The sequence below is a fragment of the Colossoma macropomum genome, unplaced genomic scaffold, assembly GCF_904425465.1.
Source record: "Colossoma macropomum unplaced genomic scaffold, Colossoma_macropomum, whole genome shotgun sequence".
In the NCBI taxonomy this organism is placed as follows: Eukaryota; Metazoa; Chordata; class Actinopteri; order Characiformes; family Serrasalmidae; genus Colossoma; species Colossoma macropomum.
The window spans coordinates 13039325-13058308 of record NW_023494803.1 but is presented as its reverse complement, the minus strand read 5'-3'; the positions used below and the strand labels follow the sequence as shown (position 1 = coordinate 13058308).

The following is an 18984-nucleotide window of genomic DNA, read 5'->3' as shown; positions in this document are numbered from 1 at the left end:
CTCTACTTCTCCAAAAGTAAATTGCTCAAATCTGATCTGCTTCCAATTTAATATGAAACAAAAAAGTTCAATATTTTATACAGAATATATTTTAATATTCAACACAAATACAAAAAAAAACATAGCGCCATCTAGTGTACTGAAGTAACAACTGTTCAGAGTCCAAGTCTCCTAAAACCATAAACATAGTTTTAGAGGAAATATGTAAATTTGTGTAGAGTAACCACAAACACAGCCAATCAGATCCTACAGTGAACTACATACTTACATTATGTTCAAACGTCTCTGTGGTTAATACAGCTACACTGTATGTGTGTGTGTGTGTGTGTGTGTGTGTGTGTGTGTCTCCTTTTAAGAGCAGAGTTACAAAACTTGAGGTTTGTTTACGTACACGCACACACACACACACACGCACACACAGAGGTATGGTGTGTGCTATACAGGCCATAGTTTATGTTTTATTTTTCCCAATATAGTAATTTTAGTAAATAAACAGTAATTGTGTATTAAGATGTGCAGAAGTGAGTCTATGTAGAGGATCTGTAACTTATTTACTCTCAGAAAATCAACAACAACATGGAATTTTGCACATGATTGCATTCCTTAACAGTACACTGTTAGAAATAAAGGTTTTGCGCAGGTACATTTTCCATTCATTAAAAATATAAATAATGTAAATGTTCCCTCAAAGGCACACCTGTAGTTTTAAGGTCCAACTGTGAACCTTAAATAAGTTTTTCCAGGTGAAAAGTATGTATTTGTACCTTTTCATAGCCTAATGTTTTAAAACAGAACAATAAAATAAAAGCCTGGAGACGAGACGGGGTCTGTGGAGTCTATATAATTTAGAAAATATAATATCAATGAATTATTGTACAATTATGTTCCCTGACTAATGGTACTGAGATGTACTCTTGAGGGTTCCACCCCAGTGACAAGAGGGGCACTGCCCTAGTGACAGTTTACTACCTTTATTTCTAAGAGTGTACTGCCTGTCCTAGTGCAGATAAAGTTTAGTGAATTTAACATTAGATTTCTTAAGCCTGCAGATTATCATGCAAACTTTGCGTAGCCTCGTCCACTAACTGCTCTGTTGCTTTGCATGTTCTTGGTTCTAAGAATTGCATTAAATTTCCTATTTGTTTTTCAGAAACAAACTAGTTTACATTTAAAACAAGTTAAATATCAGACTCATAATCGTAACAAATCTCTACACTGTACTCCCTAAGAAAAAAAAATTCTTCAGCTGCAAAATTGAGAATTTTAGTCCATAACGATCTCAAAAAAACACTGCAAAATCCTGGTGGGTCTGAAAAGTGTGTTCTTGGAGAAGAATCCTGTGAGCTGGGCATCCGTGGAGCAACTCTGTGTTAAATATTAATGTAATTTGAAAATAATAATTCATTAATGAGATGAAGTCTCTGGTTCTGCAGGTTTTACAAGATCATCTCGTGTTTGGGGGCGGAAACAGTCAGTCACATGACCATCTTACAAATCACACACATACACACACTGCTCTCCCACACAGAGAGTCCCCCCTCCCCCCCCGAGCGCCAATCCGACGCTCTCTGAGCGAGTGTGTGTTGGCTGTAGCGGAGTGTGTGCAGCGGAGAGACGGAGAGAGAGAGAGCGCAGCGGTGAGTTTAACACACTAACAAAACACAACAATCCACTGATTATACTGAGAGAGTGTGTGTTTGTGTGTGTGTAACTACAGATGGGTTCAGCTGACATGTATGGATGAATATTGATGAAATCAGTTTTGATAAGTACTGATGAGTATTGATCAGTATTGGGTCGATTTGATGAGAAATTGCCACGATGTGAGCTGTGTCGATCCTTCTGAGGGGTTAATAGAGTGATTGAGTCATTTCAGCGTCACAGACTACTTTTACATCATCATCATCATCATCTTAACTGAAGCACTTCAATTAAACAGATCAGTTTAAAGATCTGTAGGTTTGTTGTCAGTATGGAGTGAAAATAATAGTGGTTTTGTGCTTTCACTGATATGAACTGTGAACTGAATACTGAGACTCTGTGTGTGTATGTGTGTTTAACCATATATGGAAGAAAAAATCCCAACAGCATTTCCTAACTCTGTGTGTGTGTGTGTGTGTGTGTTTATCAGTGTGTGTGTAAGGATGAGTGTGAGCAGAGCAGACTTGCGTGTTTCACCCCCCCGCAGCCTGGAGCTCAAACACAACTACAACTCCAATTCTGAGAAACCACATCACCCACAATCCCCCACCACCGTATCACCTGACTTCAGACAAGACATCAGCATGGTGGAGCAGAGGAAGAGGGTCACACACACACTGCAGAGTCCGGTAACACACACACACCCACACATACACTCTTGGAAGTAAAATCAGTGTGAAGTTTCTAGGTGTAAATTTAAGGCTGTTGCACCGACTGTTTACACTGTTCAGTGTTTTTACTGATTCCAGCTCTCAGTCTCACAAAGCAGGATTTCCTGTTTATCCAGCAATTTTAATCTTAGTTTGATTTAGTCGTGGATTTTCTGTCTCATTAATGTGGATCACTTTTCACAGGGACACATCACCATGGCAACTTATGCTGCTCAACTAACCCGCTCCAGGGCCGGTTAAATTCAGGACTATAGATCATAAACAGCTCTTAGACCAATCAAGGCTGAGCTTCTGACCAGTCATGGCCAAGCTTCTGACCAGTCAGAGCCGGGCCTCTAACCAATCAGGGCTGAGCTTCTGATCAATCAGGGCCTAGATTCTGATCCCTCAGAAGCTTCCTTCTGACCAATCAGGGACAGCCCTCTGACCACTCAGGGCTGGCCTTCTGACCAATCAGGGACAGTCTTCTGACCAATGAGGGACAGCCTTCCGACCAGTCAGGGACAGCCTTCTGACCAATGAGGGACATCCTTCTGACCAATTAGGGCCGAGCTTCTGACCAATCAGGGACAGCCTTCTGACCAATTAGGGGCAGTCTAGTGATGGAGGTGGACCCCTTTGCTCAGTTTTTATTTCTTCATGATGTTTGCTGTATTAATAACATGAACATTATCACTTTTATAATAGAGGAAACACATTTTCTAAGCAGCTTATCTTTCTGGGTTGTGGGAGCTGGAGCATATCCCAGCAGTCATTGGGCGAAAGGCAGGAAACACCTTGAACAGGTGTGAGTGCCAGTCCAACGCAGGGCATAGAGGAAACAAATCATACTAAATAGATATAAAGTATATTAATCAGGTATTACTCCAGTCAGCACGAATCTCCTTTATTTCTGCATATGGCAGTTTATAATAAGCTAGAGATTTACTGAAAGTCATTTTGTGACCATACAAGCACAGCTTGGTGGTGTAATGGATACACAGTGGCCCCTAAAACTCAGACTGTCTTAATTAAGATATGTTTATCATCAAAACTGTATTAATGTAATCCTGTTAGTGTTATTGTGTTACAGTAACACAATAATAACTCATAAACTCCACAGCTAAAATGATCTGTACAGTCAGAATGCTTTTACATTCTCTCTCTCCACATTTCTGCATGTTAAAGAAACCCACGCTTGTGTTCGATTGCATAACAACCAACAAGTGGAGACCATCACCATGGTAACAGTGCAGAAGGAGTTAGAGTGCTGGCCGTTTCCCAGATGAGCAGAAGCGGAGGAGGTAGCTCAGTCCAACATTACCTCCAAAAACCATCCTGCAGTAACTATTACTGCAGTATCATAACAATTCAGATAGAAATAAAACAGCAACTAAAGACCAACCAAACACCAATAAAAATCTGAGGTACAGAAACCTCAGAGGTCTTCCTGGAGCCCTAGGTGCCCCTTCAGAACTTCAGTGGAACTTCTTAGTACATCCAGCACTGATCAGCACAAGAACTACAAAACTAAAACTGTTTTTTTATTAGAATTTTATGTTCCACTTTAAATGGTGCAGCTTTTACATTCTGGCACATGGCAACCTCACACTTCCACTACCTCACAATTCCACAACCTCACAACCTCAAAACTCAGCCTCATGCCTCCACAATCTCACAACTTTACACCTCTGCAACCTCACAATTCCACAACCTCGCAGCCTCAAATCTCAACCTTGCAACTCCACAACCTCACAACCTTACACCTCTACAACCTCACACCTCAACCTCACAACTCCATGACCTAAACCTCCACAACCTCACAACTCCACAACCTCACAGCTCCACAACCTCAAACCTCTACAACCTTGCAACCTCACACCTCCACAACCTCACAACTCTGCAACCTCAAAACCCAGCCTCACACCTCCACAGCCTCACAACTCCACAACCTCAAAACTCAGCCTCATACCACAACCTCACAACTCAACTTCACAACTCCACAACCCCACAACTCCACAACCTCACAACCCTATACCTTCACAAGTCCACAACTTCACAAATCAAAACCACAACTCCAAACTCTAATAATCTCATAATTTCACACCTCCCCTTTGTTCACTCCCTCTCTAATTAACTCTTCAATGCTGCTGTGAGATTAAGATTCAGTTGGTGCTATAGCTGTGTGTGTGTGTGTGTGTGTTTCAGGACTTTAAGGATGAGCTGGAGTGTTTGGTGAAGGAGCAGAGTGCTAAAGGTGGTGGGATATTCACCCTGAACCACATCGCTGACCTTATCATCAACAACACACTCACACACACTTCAACATACAGCTCCAACGGTGAGTGCAAACAACACCCTTTCACACATTTCACACTACTTTTATGCTAAATAAATGAGGTGGTGAGTGCAAATGTAGTTAATCAGCATGAGACTCAGTACAAACTACCAGGACAGCTCAAAACCCCAAACAGAGGCCAGCGCATCACCATGAGAGTTGAGTAGTGTGTCGGCTTCTGCAGTTTTCGCTTTTGAGCTTTCAGCTGTTAAAGGCAGAGGACATCCTGTTTAACGGGACTTTCATGACAAATGTGACTTTGGGCATTTTTCCCTGACATTGCAAAGAGACCTTGGCTTTGTGAAAAGTGCTACATAGGTGTACATCATTATTACTATTATTATTATTATCATCATCCTGGTAAATCCCTGTTTAAGGAGTTGCATGTATAACACAAAGCCTGAACATTAGCAATTATTCCAGTAATAAACCAAGTTCTGAGTGTGAAGTGTGCTTCTAATTATTTTATTGAAAAGTATAGTGGCTGTCAGGGGTGGGCCACATGGCAAAAATATAACATGACAGACATTTTCACAATACACAAATACATCACAGTTTTCTATTCTTTTGAGATTTGATTTGATAATGGAGTGGACAACAAAAGCCCCAGTAGTGCTATGTTTTATGATATGCACAGAAAAACATACTGTGGTGCTATATATATTGATGAGACAAAACATTATGATATAAAGTGAATAACGCTGATTATCCTGTAACAATAGCGCATGGGAAGGAGATATTAGACAGTAAGTGGACAGTCAGGTCTTGTAGTCGATGTGTTGGATGAGGAGAAATAGGCAGGCCTGGAGACCTGAGCAACTGAGGTCCTAATCAGGGTGTTGGGCACCTGGGGCTCATTAATGCATGAGGGTAATGAAAGTTATTCCTTCTGGTCTACACTGACAGAAGAGCTACTGTGGCACAAGTAACAGTACTGTGGCAGAGCAGTCAGAGTGCCCATGCTGACCCCTGTCCACCATTGAAAGCTCCTACAATGGGCATGCCAGCATCAGAACTGGACCTTAGAGTGATAAAAGAAGGTTGCCTGGTTCAATAAGACCCATTTTCTTTTACATTACATGCAAGGCTGGGTAAATATGTGGCCTTTACCTGGGGAGGTAATGGCACCAGGATGTACTGTGGGAAGACTAATCGGTGGAGATGAGTGATGCTCTGGGTGATGTTCTGGTCTGGGCATTCATATGGATGTCAGTTTGACACGTGCCATCTACCTAAACATCTTTGCAGACCAAGTTCTCCTCTTCATGGTGATGGTGTTCCCTGAAGACAGTGGCCTCTTTCAGCAGATAATTGACCTGCTACACTACACACATTGCTCAGGAACGGTTTGAGGAACATGACAACGATTTCATGGTGTTGCTCCAGCCTCTAAATCCCTGACATCTCAATCCAACTGAACATCTGTGAGATGTGCTGGAACAACATGTTCAATCTGATCAATGTTTTGGCTCATTGATGTATTATGATAATGATAAAATGTGGTCATATTTCTAACCCCTAGTGTCTGTACTGAAAGGCTTCCTGCTCTGTGCAGTTAAGAGCTCCTCATTGTGTGTGTGTTTTGTATGTGTGTGTGTGTGTGTGTGTGTGTGTGTGTGTGTGTAGGTGTGGGTTCTGTTAGCCCGGTGAATGATGTGTGTGGGCTGGAGTGGGTCTCTAAAGCTGAGAGACAGAGTCGCTGCAAACTGGCCAGCCTGTACCGCCTGCTGGACCTGTACGGATACACACAGTTTACCAACGCATATATTACTGTGAGTACACACACACACACACACACATTCACTCAGGGCTGAGAGAATGTCTGGGCATTCGGAGGACTTTTCAAAATTAAGTAAGTCTTCCTGCTGTACAGTGGTGTATATGAGTCATGGCTCATTGTGGACTTTGATTATGATAATTCATTCAAACTCCTTCAGAGGTTTCAGAGCTGAAATTCTTGACACAGAAAGCTTCTGGACGCACGGTGATGTTTGAGGAGCTCTCAGCAGAATTCATCCCTTCTGGAGGGTTTTTGGAGAAGGAACATGATGTGCATAATGAATGAGTGGCTGCTCCAGTAGCTGCTGCATTTTTTTTCTAGGAACAGAACGTGTACTGGTCACTCTGTTTCAAAAGCCATGGGACCTTCCAGAGTGACCAATATACAGTCCTCCAGCTCGACCAGCATAAAGTCCTCCACAGTAACAGCCTTACAGTCCTCCAAAATGACTATTATACAGTCATTCAGAGTGACCAGTGTATAGTCCTCCAGAGTGACCATAATCCAGTCTTTCAGAGTGAGTGATCAATGTTTCAGTAGTTTGTCTACTTTTACAAAAATTACTTGTTTAATCGTTGTGTCTCTCTCCTTCTGTCTCTCTCTGTCTCTCTGTCTCTCTCTCAGGTGCGTGTTTGTAGAGAGCAGGATCATGTTCTTATTCTTCCTCAGGGTCTCTCATTCTCTGAGGCAACAGCAGCTAGTCTGGTAAACACACACATACACACACATAGACACATAACCAAGCACACACACACACACACACACACACACACACACACACACATACAGACACATAACCAAGCACAGACACATACACACACACACAGCGAAACACACACACAGATGTCAGTGCAGTGTGTAGCATTGAACAGGTGCCCCTCACTCAGTCTGCTGTTTTGTTGTCTGTAGATGAAAGTGAATCTGATTGGTCAGGTGGTGGAACACGGCTCGACAGGATTGGGTGTTGATGATACAGCGTTTAAACTCCATGCCGCTGTCTACTCCGCTCGCCCCGACGCAAAGTGTGTTATACACACACACACACCTGCTACTGCTGCTGTGAGTACACACACATACATACACACACACACACACACACACACACACAGTGTTACTTTAATCGTCTCATACTGACTTCAATCGTAGTAGAAGTCCTCCACAGAAAGACTGTAACCACTTGCAGACTGCAGGGGCAAAACTGTTTGAGTGCCCTCTAGGCTGCCCCTTCATACAATAAACTGTGGTGATGTGCCCTCAAGAGCACGACAATTATAACATGCTTTAATTACTGCCCCCTAGTGGAGAAAACATGATGCTGCCCAGCGATGACGCAATAAAGTTAAACATACTCATTTACATTGTTAAAAACTTACCTCTATTCCATCCATTTAAGTCCTCAATTTTAGCCACACCCCCTCTAGAATGTTCAGATGGGGTCTCAGTACAGTCTGAGCTGTAACCCTGACCTCCCACTGCAGTGTGCGAGGGAAGTAATACAGCAAGCTTTCTTTGAAGTCTTAAAGATTGAGTTTTGTGATGATTAAAGAATGATGCTTTACTAAATATTAATGTATGTTCACTGCAAGTGCTAATACAGATCACTGTATCACAGTTTTTAGCCTAGATGCCTCGCTAAGGAGTGAGCTAACTAAAGATAGCTTACTTAGCTGATTCTACGCTAACCTGTTGACTCAATTTGGAAATCAAGCAGAAGCGTAAAAATCTTTCCTGAAAGGAATTATTTTAGGGTAATTTGCACAAAATTCCCACAGGACTTTAAAGTTTGGTGTAAATTGCTTTTTCAATAAACTTAAGCAAGACTACTCTTCCCAAATCACAGCTTTCTTACTGGCATTGGATAGATAGATAGATAGATAGATAGATAGATAGATAGATAGATAGATAGATGCTATTATACAGATGCATAAATAGAAGAAGTAAAGACACATTATAAAATATACTAAAAACAACCATAAAATATAATCAAATATAATGTGCAGACATTCCATCACACATGATGCATCATAGCTTTTTGTGTGTTGATGGGGCCCCATGTTGTGCAGTCGGTGCCCTTTTTATTTCTTCACTGCTGCACTTCCAACAGCCTGAATCCGCCACTGGCTGTGACCTTCAATCCCACCTAAACCACGACGGAGGAACAGCAGCATTTCTGATCGTGTAGTTTTTGAAAAAAACACTCTTTCTGTAAAATAAATGCCACACACACATCTACATGTGCACCTGCTGCTGTAAGAGTGGACAGTGTGATGCAGCGTTTTTAGAGTGATCTTATTCATTCGACTATATTTTTCCCTTTTTTAGATTTCCTCTATGAAGTGTGGTATTTTACCAATCTCCCATGAAGCTCTGCTGCTGGGGGAGGTATCCTACTTCAGTTACCATGGTGAGTTAGATGATGGACAGGAGATGGTGGAGCTTCAGAAGGCCCTGGGTCCGACCGCAAAGGTAAACTTTGGTCCAGCAACGGTCACCATGACAACAAACTTCTAACAGGCCAACATGTAGAGCATCCAGGAGCTGATAAACGAGTTTATGAGGACGTTTAAGTTTCTGTCTTTCCTGGTCTGAAGTGTTTTATTTACATACATTCTCAAATTGTACCTGTTTATTTTTAACTTAGTCTTCACACCACATGACCATTTACCATGATCAGTTACTCCACTGACCTGTGTAACTGTGTTTATTCTTACTGGACCGACGCTGGAGATCAGCAAAGAATCAGGAGTGCATTTGGCCAAAATAAATTTAGACATAGATAAATGTTTAAAACAACATTTCACAGAGAAGAACAAAAGTTAATAGAAATATTTAAATACAGATAAAAATAGAAACCTATAAATATATAAACAAATAAATACCCATTTAGTTTTTTTATAGATAAAAGAGTTCAATGTCATATTTAAACATTGTTAAAGCTTCTAAACTTACTGTTCACTCCACAGTACCATCATCATCTGGACACCATCAGTTTAGCCCTGCCCATTCAGCCTACAGCAGTTTAGCTCCACCCATTCAGCCTTCAGCACTTTAGCCCCACCCATTCAGCCTGCAGCAGTTTAGCTCCATCCATTCGGCCTACAGAAGTTTAGCTCCACCCATTCAGCCTACAGCAGTTTAGCTCCACCCATTTTATCTACAGCAGTTTAGCTCTGCCCATTCAGCAGCCCGGACTGCTTTTTGAATGAGGCACAATACAACATAGGCAATCAGAACAGAGCTCACTTACATAAATCAGTCTTAAAAGTACAGTAACATAAACAGACTGTTTAACTGCAAGAGATAAAAAGAGGCTGAAAAATGATCATGTAGAAATGAATTATAACTGGTACATTAAAACTACACAAACATTATAAGTGGAGCTCAGAGAGGAAAATATAGGATATGAGAGCGTTAAGACACACAGGACCCAGGATACATAGAGTCGGCAACAACAGCTCTACTGCAGCTTTTTCTGTCCTGAACATGGTCACACCTACAATTCTACTATGAGCTCAGAGGATCCATTAGAAAGTCTATTATACTAACGTATCAGTGTGTTAGTGTGTAGTTTGTGTGATTATGGTGTTGTGTTTGTGCTGCAGGTGTTAGTGTTGAGGAATCATGGTCTGCTGGCGTTTGGAGAAACAATTGAAGAAGCTTTTCATTACGCATACCATGGTCAGCAAGCCTGCGAAATACAGGTACACACACACACACACATACACACAGTTCCACAGCTAACACAGAAAAAACTCTCCCCACCTCAAAGTAAAGTTTCCTGGCCTGCAGCCCTGCCCAACAATTTAATCATGTCCATTTTCCACCATTAGCCAACTCTCACTCTGTCCAGCCAGCTGGGATTGTGAAGGTTAACACAAGTCACCTCTGAGTGATGTGAAGCTCCACTGCATCTTTTCAAACTGCCACTAACACAACATCATTGGAGCTCAACGCACTAAGAGGAGAGCGCTAACCGCAAATTCTGTTACTTCAGCTAACAGATGCCTGTGTTGGCTGGCATTGTAATGGGGGAGAGGGATGACCATCCTGCCCACCCAGAGAGACAGAGGACAGTTATAATCTCTTGGGGTCCTGGTTACGGATGGCTGTGGCATCACCAAAGATCGAATCTGCGCTTTCCCAATGACAGAACCAATACTTAGACCATGCAGGAGACCCACACTATGTTTACAGTCACTAAGGTCACTTGTTTCGCCCATTTTAATGATCACCTAAAAAATTCCTCATGCTAGAAATGATGCTCTCTCTCTCTCTCTCTCTCCCCCTGTGTGCAGGTGTGTGCTGTGCTGTGTGCGGGTGGTGTGGAGAACCTGTGTGTGGTGGATAGAGAGTGTGTGAAGGTGGTTCCCTCAGCTGGTGGAGAGATGGAGGATGGAGAGATCAGATGGAGAGTGGGGGAGGCGGAGTTTGAGTCTCTAATGAGGATGATGGACAACCTGGTGAGTGACCTTCGACTTCGCCCTGTTTGTGTGTGTGTGTGTATAGGGTGTTTACTTGCTGCTGTTCTTGTTACCAGGGTTACCGTACAGGTTATGCTTACCGCCATCCCATAGTTAAAGTGAAACCTCAAAACCGTAATGATGTGGAGATCCCAGCAACTGTTACCGGGGTTGGGCAGGACGAACAGGACACGTTTCCATGGAGCAGCATCGCGCTGCAGGGTGTGAGGAGGGACAGGGGGAGGATGCTGTGGCTGAACTCACCAAACAGCTACACCAAAATACAGGACAACACGGTACACACACACACACACTTGCACACACACACACACACACTCACACACATACATAAACACACACACTCTGGATCTACTGTTCACATAAAAAAACTGGTTTGGTGTTAGATTGTCAAGCAAGCAGCCATAACAGTGAAAAACATGTGGAATGCACAAATTGTAGGATACAAAGAGCCCACTCACATTCGGCCCCCTCTCTCCAGCCACCCGCACTCACACAACTTATTACAGGTGCAAAAAAAAATTGAGGGATATAAAGACGTAACTAATAGCAGATGCATGCAGAGCGTGGGAGATCATCATGACAAATCTCCAGACCATGATAACAAAATTTCTGGTGCTGGTCTTTCAGAGCCAGAAATCCCTGCAGGTTATAATGACAATGAGATCCATTCAGTTGCTGAAAAGTCAGTGGGCTGAGGTGTAGTGTCACTTAGAGGGGCTGCATCCAGTTATTTTGTTGATCTTCACCTGGACCTCAGGAGGAGGCCAGCTTCAACCTCTTTCTTCATTTACGCTTGCAAGAAAGTGGTGATTCTCCATTTACCTTGTGCTGGAAGCAGTCAAGGTGAAGTTTCAACTCACTACCAATTATGAGAGAGGCTGGAGACACCCCGTGGCAGAGTGCTTGGTGGCCAGGATGTTCAGTAAGGCAAAACATTTTGAAAGATGGTCACAGCACCTTAGAAGGAACCTTGAATGAGCTGGTGCCCTGTGAAGCTTGCCAGAGACATGCACCTTCAAATGTTCCCTACAATGTCCTGGCAACTGGAGGTGCGAGAGGATTCCAGTAGGAAAGTCCTCTACAGAGGCTTCAACATCACGCCACACTGTGTCCCTGCAGTACTACGTCAACTTTACAATGCCCATGTGCACTTCACGCTTAAATGCAAGATAACCCAGCTACAGATAAGGCACAGCCTGAGAGTTCGAGCAAAGGCCAAATTGGCCACCGTGGGATATGAGCTGCCTGTTTAGTATCCTAATAACAGTCTGGCATTCCGGGGTCAAATCTCTGTGGAGTCACAGCCAATCCTAGGTAATAACTGGCCATGCTGAGGACTGTGGGTCCACCTCCTCACAAATTGCATCCACATGGGACATAATCAGGACGGAGTCTGGACCAGAAACCATAACCCAGGGATTCAGATTCTGACATCCTGAACTGGCAGTATTTCTCAGCGTCACATCACGTTCAGAAAGACACAGAAAACCTTTTTACAGCCGCTCACAATGCTGAGCTGTGACTGCACCGTGAGGTCTTCCAGCTGATCCAGGAGATCTTTAGTTGCAGAAAGAAATACACTGATGTACTTAGCAGTTACTTTCGCACTGACAGCACTGCAGAGTGACATATAATGTAAATGTAATGTAATGTAAATGCAGATTGCATTTGGGTATGACCCAAATCCAGCATTTAATTCTTTGAAAACAATCACTTTTCTTTAAAACAATCAAGCAACATGTAACAAAGTCATGAAGATTTTGCGTTTTGTCACTAATGAAGAGTGATGTCATGTTTTTTCTCACTGTTATACTTGCTTTAGGATCTGACATGCAAACGTCTCCTTCAAAGTTCTCCACTGGACACCACCCACTTACCCAGCACTTACAATGAACACAATGCTTTTACTTGCATATCGTCAAATTTCTACCTGGAAACATTATTAATTACTCTGTGACACCATCATGGCTCGTTCTTCTGTGTATTAATGTTTTAGTGGACGGGCAGCTGTAAGGGCACCCCCATCAGAATCGAGGACCCCAACCAGTTTGTTCCTTTAAATACAGACCCAGCGGAGGTTCTGGAGAAACGGAACAAGGTGAGGAAACCACATACTGTTCATGACTCTGTATTGAACACTGATACTGCAGCCTGTACTCATCAGCATGTTTATGTTGGGTTTTGTTAACTGTTCTTTTTATCATTCATTTCTGAGACAGTAAAAAAGGCATGATCATGTGAGCTAGAGCTCAACTCAGCATCCGCCATGTTTTCAGATCTGTATCTTATAAACTTCTATCTACAATTTTGTCATTTTCATTTTTTGTTATGATTTGAAAGCACCAGCTGCTGTAAAAGTACTGATTTGGAGATACGAGGTTTTTGTCAGACAGCATATAGATATAGATAGATACATAAATATTAGGGGTGGGGGGAAAAATCGATTCTTAGATGCATCGCGATGCGGACGTAGACGATTCTGAATCGATTCACAAATGTCAGAAACCGATTTTCTAAAGTTTAATTGATAACAAAAGGCAGAACTTTGCAAAGTGCAGTGCCTGGACAGTCTGTGGCGTGCACACTACATTAAAAGCTAGCGCAGGGGTAGACAACCCAAATGTTAACAAGTCATTTCGTCCTTTCAACAAAAATCAAACCACCTTGGGAGCCACAACATTTTGAGTCCATTTTACCATCTTGGCTGTACGTGTCTCAGTATGTGCTGATGTCCTAGTGTAGGGTAAAAATATAAAAAAGTAAAAGAGCCGCAGGTTGCCGACCCCTGAGCTAGCGTATAGAAGCACTTTGGCTTCTGTGGAGCATATTACATGTTTCCACCCATTTTCCACCTGGTTGTAGTTGCTGCCAGCCAGAGGACCATCGATCAAGTGATGTCAAAACTTTCACCCAACTCGGAAAGGACGAAGCGAATTACAAACTCTATCGCGACTTTTAATGCCAAGGATTTGCATTCGTACTTAGTCGTTGAGAACCAGGGCTTTCGTGCTATGTTGCACACTTTGGAGCTGAGATACTGTGTCCCGTCTCGAACATATTTTACTGACACAGTGACTCCCCCACTCTCTACAACGAGACCAAAACTGAAGTTATAAAATCACTGAAGAAAATGGGTAGAATAGCTGTAATCTGCTGCGTGGAGATCCATTGCCACAGGATCTTATTTCACTGTAGCTGCGCATTTTATCGCAGATGAGTGGCAGCCTGCGTCTCATGCGCTCCCAACAAGAGCAGTGAATGAGAGTCTTCCAGTTGACTTGGCATATCACTTTCATTTGATTTATTAATAAAAGATATTGGAAGTAAATTATGGATCATAAGAAATACTTTGATTTAGAAGTTCCAAGTTATCACACAGTGAGAAAAAAAGAAATCCTGTACTGAAAAAAACGAATCGAATCGTGAGGTGCCTGGAGATTCCCACCCCTAACAAATATTATTTATGATTTTGTATATATCAGTAATATATATATACGTATACACTTTACAGAAAAGAAAAAAATGGAAATTAAGGTAAAAAATCATTTTGCATATTGGTCCATTCTTCAATAAACGTTCACCCAATATAAACAGCAGCTGGTGCTTTCAAATTATGCCAAAAAATGAAAACGACAAAAACATATATACACTGTTTTGTTCCTTCATTGATGATATAAGACATGCTATAAACACAAACCCCATTATAATTAGCGTTTAGTCTGCAGTTCAGTAAACAGAAATAATCTGATAACCAGTCTGATCACATCTGTGATGTGTAGACACTTTTATTCTGTTTTAGATCCGGGAGCAGAACCGAGTGGACCTGATGACCGCAGGGCCGAAGTCTCAACTATTGGCCAATATCGTTATAGACACGCCCCCTGGACCTGTGAGTAATCCTGATTTAACACTTCAACTGCAGTTCAGCACAAATATATTAACCATAATCGAACAGACGAACAGGACGAGAGCAGAAACAGTGTTTCCCTCTACAGGCTTTCATCTATGAGGATGAGGAGGAGGCGGCTGCTCTGCCCCCAAATCCCTTCAGCCAATCAGACACTGAGTTAGAGGAGTATACACAGAGCATAGAGAATAAACTCAACCAATCAGGTAGGCGCACACTTCTGCCCCTGCTGGTGTACAGAGGTTTAACAGCTTCAGTGAGTCTTTTGGAGAATCGTTTAGTGTTCCTGTAGTTAAAACACACAGACAGTGTGAACGAAACTGAATTATTCCAGATTAATGTGTCTGTGTATGTGTAGGAGAGTGTGTGTCGAACTGGATCATGTTGTTTGTGTTTGTGTTGTTTGTTTACTCCTCAGAGGCCGATGACATCACTGATGTTGAAGAAACGACGACAACGACGTATGGCTCTACGGTCTCCCTCTCATTCTCTCCACTGAAGAGTCCAGAAAGAGGAGGTCAACTACCCATCTGTCTATTTCTCTGTCTGTCTATCTATCTGTTTATCTATCTGTCTGTCCATCCTCTCTCCCTTTCTATCTTAAATCACTTGGAACTCTCACAGACAGTAACTTCCTGATTAATGCCTCTATTTAGTAATTAATCAAAGGGTGAATCTCTCTCTCTCTCAGACGCTCTGTCGGCTCTGCTGCTAAACGAGCAAGACGATGATGATGTCACTCTGCAGGTCACTGAAGTTAGCATCTCTAAGGAGATGGAGGTTTCCATAACAACCGTCGTCGCTGACAACATCCCGGAAACTGAGCCAACAGATGGCCAATCAAAGAGCCCGAAAAAGAAAAAAAAGAAATTTCGCACCCCGTCCTTCCTGAAAATGAGTAAAAAGAAACCAAAGGAAAAGGGAAAAGATAAAGAGAGAGAAAAGAGTAAAGACAGGGAAAAAGAAAAAGAAAAGGATAAAGAAAAAGAAAAGGAGAAAGAAAAGGAAAAGGAGAAAGAAAAAGAGAGAGAAAAGAGTAAAGAAAGGGAAAAAGAGAAAGAAAAGGATAAAGAAAAAGAAAAGGAAAAGGAGAAAGAAAAGGAGAAAGAAAAAGAAAAGGAAAAGGAGAAAGAAAAAGAGAGAGAAAAGAGTAAAGAAAGGGAAAAGGAAAAAGAGAAAGAAAAGGATAAAGAAAAGGAAAAGGAAAGGGAGAAAGAGAGAAAAGAGTAAAGAAAGAGAAAAAGATAGAGAAAACAAGTGAAAAACAGAAAGAGAAGAATTAAGGAGGAAAACAGGTCCAGATGTTTATGATGGACAGTGAAGGATTCTGGGAAATGTAGTTTTGTAAAGGGCTGTATGAGCAGGAAGTGTTTATCTGAATATTTTAAAGCAATCCAGCTGAAAAGCTGAAAATCACTCAGAAATACTGTTTATATAACTCAACTGATCAATAACTATCATTATTAATTAGATTATTATTGATATTTATACAGCGTCTCAGTTCTGAACTTTGTTTAGAGATTTAAACTGTTACAGACTGTGTGTGTGTTAGTTTAGCTGATAATGTATCATTACTGAGGGTTGTGTTGAGGGTGTGGCTGTGGTGGGGTTGGGCAAAAAATTGAGGGGTGTGGATGTTGGGGGGTGTAGTTGTGTGGAAGTGGGAACAGTTATTAATATTTGAACCTCAGAAGTTATTGAACAGTTAAAGTGGTTTATTATGATCTCCAGTCCTGAAGGAGCTGAATGCCCCCCCCTGCTGGACAGAACCTGCACTGCAGTGTTAAATGGCGAGTGTACAGTGACTTTAATATGAAACGAATGAATGGTGTTTGAAAGTGGGGGTGTTGGAGTAAGGGGGGTGCAGGGGGGTGGAGCCTGTTTTACAGTAAACACAGTAGAGCATTTAACTCTGTAAACACACAGTTCTGTGTGTGTGTGTTCAGTGTTCTATAATAAATACATAAACCTTCCATTACTTATGTATAGCCTCTGTGTGTGTGTGTGTGTGTGTGTAAAGACCAGTGTCCAAAACCACTGACTGTAATGGAGGAGCGTCACTCAGCACTTCACTATCACTGCAGAGCGCAGAGATCAGACAGATCACACAGCTTTAACTTCACTCAGAGAAAAGCAGCCAATTACAACAAAAAGATAAACAGACCAATGCTAATGCTGTTACCGCAGCTAACATTACTACCATAGCCTTTTGTTTTTAGCTGTAAAACAGTGAGTTTGTGAAGTTAGCCGGGGCAGTCAGTGTGCTCAGTGTGCTCAAGGCAGTCACAGTGGTCAGTTTGTTTAGGGTAGTCCGTAGGCTCAGTGTTCAGGGTGGTGAGAGTGGTCAGTGTGTTCAGTAGGGGTGCGGGAAAAAAATCGATTCTTAGATGCATCGTGATGCGGACGTGGACGATTCTGAATCGATTCATTCAACATCAGAAATCGATTTTCTAAATATTTAATTTATAACGTAATGTTGACGGAACGTAAAGGGCGGAACTTGGAAGTGGGTAAGTGCAGTGCCCTGACAGTCTGTGGTGGCACATAACAAAAACACAACGGGATGAGCGAAAAATCCAACCGGCTCCCTCTGCATTAAAAGCCAGGTTAGGTCAGGAGTCACAACCCAAATTTTAAGAAGAGCCATTCTGTCCTTTCAGCAAAAATCAAACCACCTTGGGAGCCACAAGAATTTAATGTCCTAGTATAGACTAAACAATATAAACGAAAACACAGGCTTACTCTGCTCTGCTTTAAGCTTTAGCTCAGCTATAGCCACTGTTCTTCCATCTCCGCCAGAAAACTTTTCCTCAAAGGTTTAGTAAGTTTCTTGTACAATGTCTTTCACCTTTCGGCTGTTTTACGAGGCTGAAGTCGCTTCTCATTCGCCAGCTTCTTGCTGAACTTTCCCGTTCCATCTTAAATTCTGACTGAGGCGCTGAAGGTAAAAGCGGCAGCATTTAAGGTGTAACAGGAAAATTAGAAAGAGAAGCGACTTCATCTTCGCAACTTTTTAGTGTTTGACAGTCTCTCGTTGCAAATTTAACATATCAGGAAACCAACTACGTTGCTTATAAATGCGAATAAGTCCATTCGTCTCTAAATGTTCGTCTGTCTTTCTCTTTTTCTGACCTGCAGTCTGCGTGCCAATTCTCAGTTGTTGCGAAACAGGGCTTTCGCGCTATGTTGCACACGCCCTGTCTGGAAGATGACACGCCCTGTCTGACACAGCGACACCCCCCCCATCATTTTATAATCGCATCGCAGCCCTCTGAATCGTAATCGAATCGAATCGTGAGGTGCCTAGAGATTCCCACCCCTAGTGTTCAGGGTACCCACGGTGGTCAGTTTGCTCTGACTGGTCAGGGTGGCGAGAGTGGACAGGGTGTGTAGGGTGTTCAGGGTGGTCAGTGTGCAGTGAGTCAGAACATCTCCAACAGCACTGCTGTGTCTGATCCACTCTCACCAGTGCAACACACACTAACACACCACCGCCACATCAGTGTCACTGCAGTGCTGAGGATGACCCACCACCCAAATAATCTGAGGGGGTCCTGACCTTTGAAGAACAGGGTAACAAAGTATGCAGAGAAACAGATGGACCACAGTCTGTAACTGTAGAACCACAAAGTGAAACTATATGGTCAGTGGAGATAAGAAAGCTGATAGATTTTTCTAATAGTTTTATTTGTATTAATAATGCATCAATAGTAAAATATTAGCTACAGATCAAACTCTGCACCCATTGATATTAATCAGAGCTGAATTGTCACAGAGACCAAGACTGGACATCACTGTAATAAACACTGTGGTTCTCTGTATGTGTGTGTAAACTGTTTGGCACTGATGCCCTTCAGTGGTGTCCAGCAATATAGCCATCCCTCCATCATCACACCATCAATCCATCATGGAAACCATCTTCAGTTTTGCATTAGTGACACTTGAATATTCGTTTGTTGTTCAGTACAAGTTTAAAGGAAAGTGATGTCTGTCACTGAGAACACATTCAATAAACAATCACATCAACTACGTACAACACTAAAAATAACACAATGAGTCACAAGAGGCCGTGTGTTTTATCACGGGGAAGGGTGTTCTTAGGCACGACCATAACATGCGCTCTTTAG

At 42.2% G+C, this 18984-nt stretch overlaps 1 protein-coding gene across 1 annotated transcript; it reads left to right on the top strand.

Moving 5' to 3' along the window:
* Positions 1 to 1540: 1540 nt before the first annotated feature.
* add3b (adducin 3 (gamma) b) lies at positions 1541 to 15808 on the top strand (the record flags this gene model as incomplete). The annotated part of the gene is made up of 15 exons (XM_036593357.1): positions 1541 to 1637; positions 2132 to 2330; positions 4560 to 4692; positions 6316 to 6461; positions 7094 to 7174; positions 7379 to 7528; positions 8792 to 8935; positions 10072 to 10170; positions 10765 to 10929; positions 11007 to 11225; positions 12947 to 13048; positions 14750 to 14839; positions 14946 to 15063; positions 15276 to 15374; positions 15549 to 15808. Coding segments are annotated over exons 2-15 (1992 nt in total), but the record flags the coding sequence as incomplete, so codon positions are not given.
* Positions 15809 to 18984: the final 3176 nt, after the last annotated feature.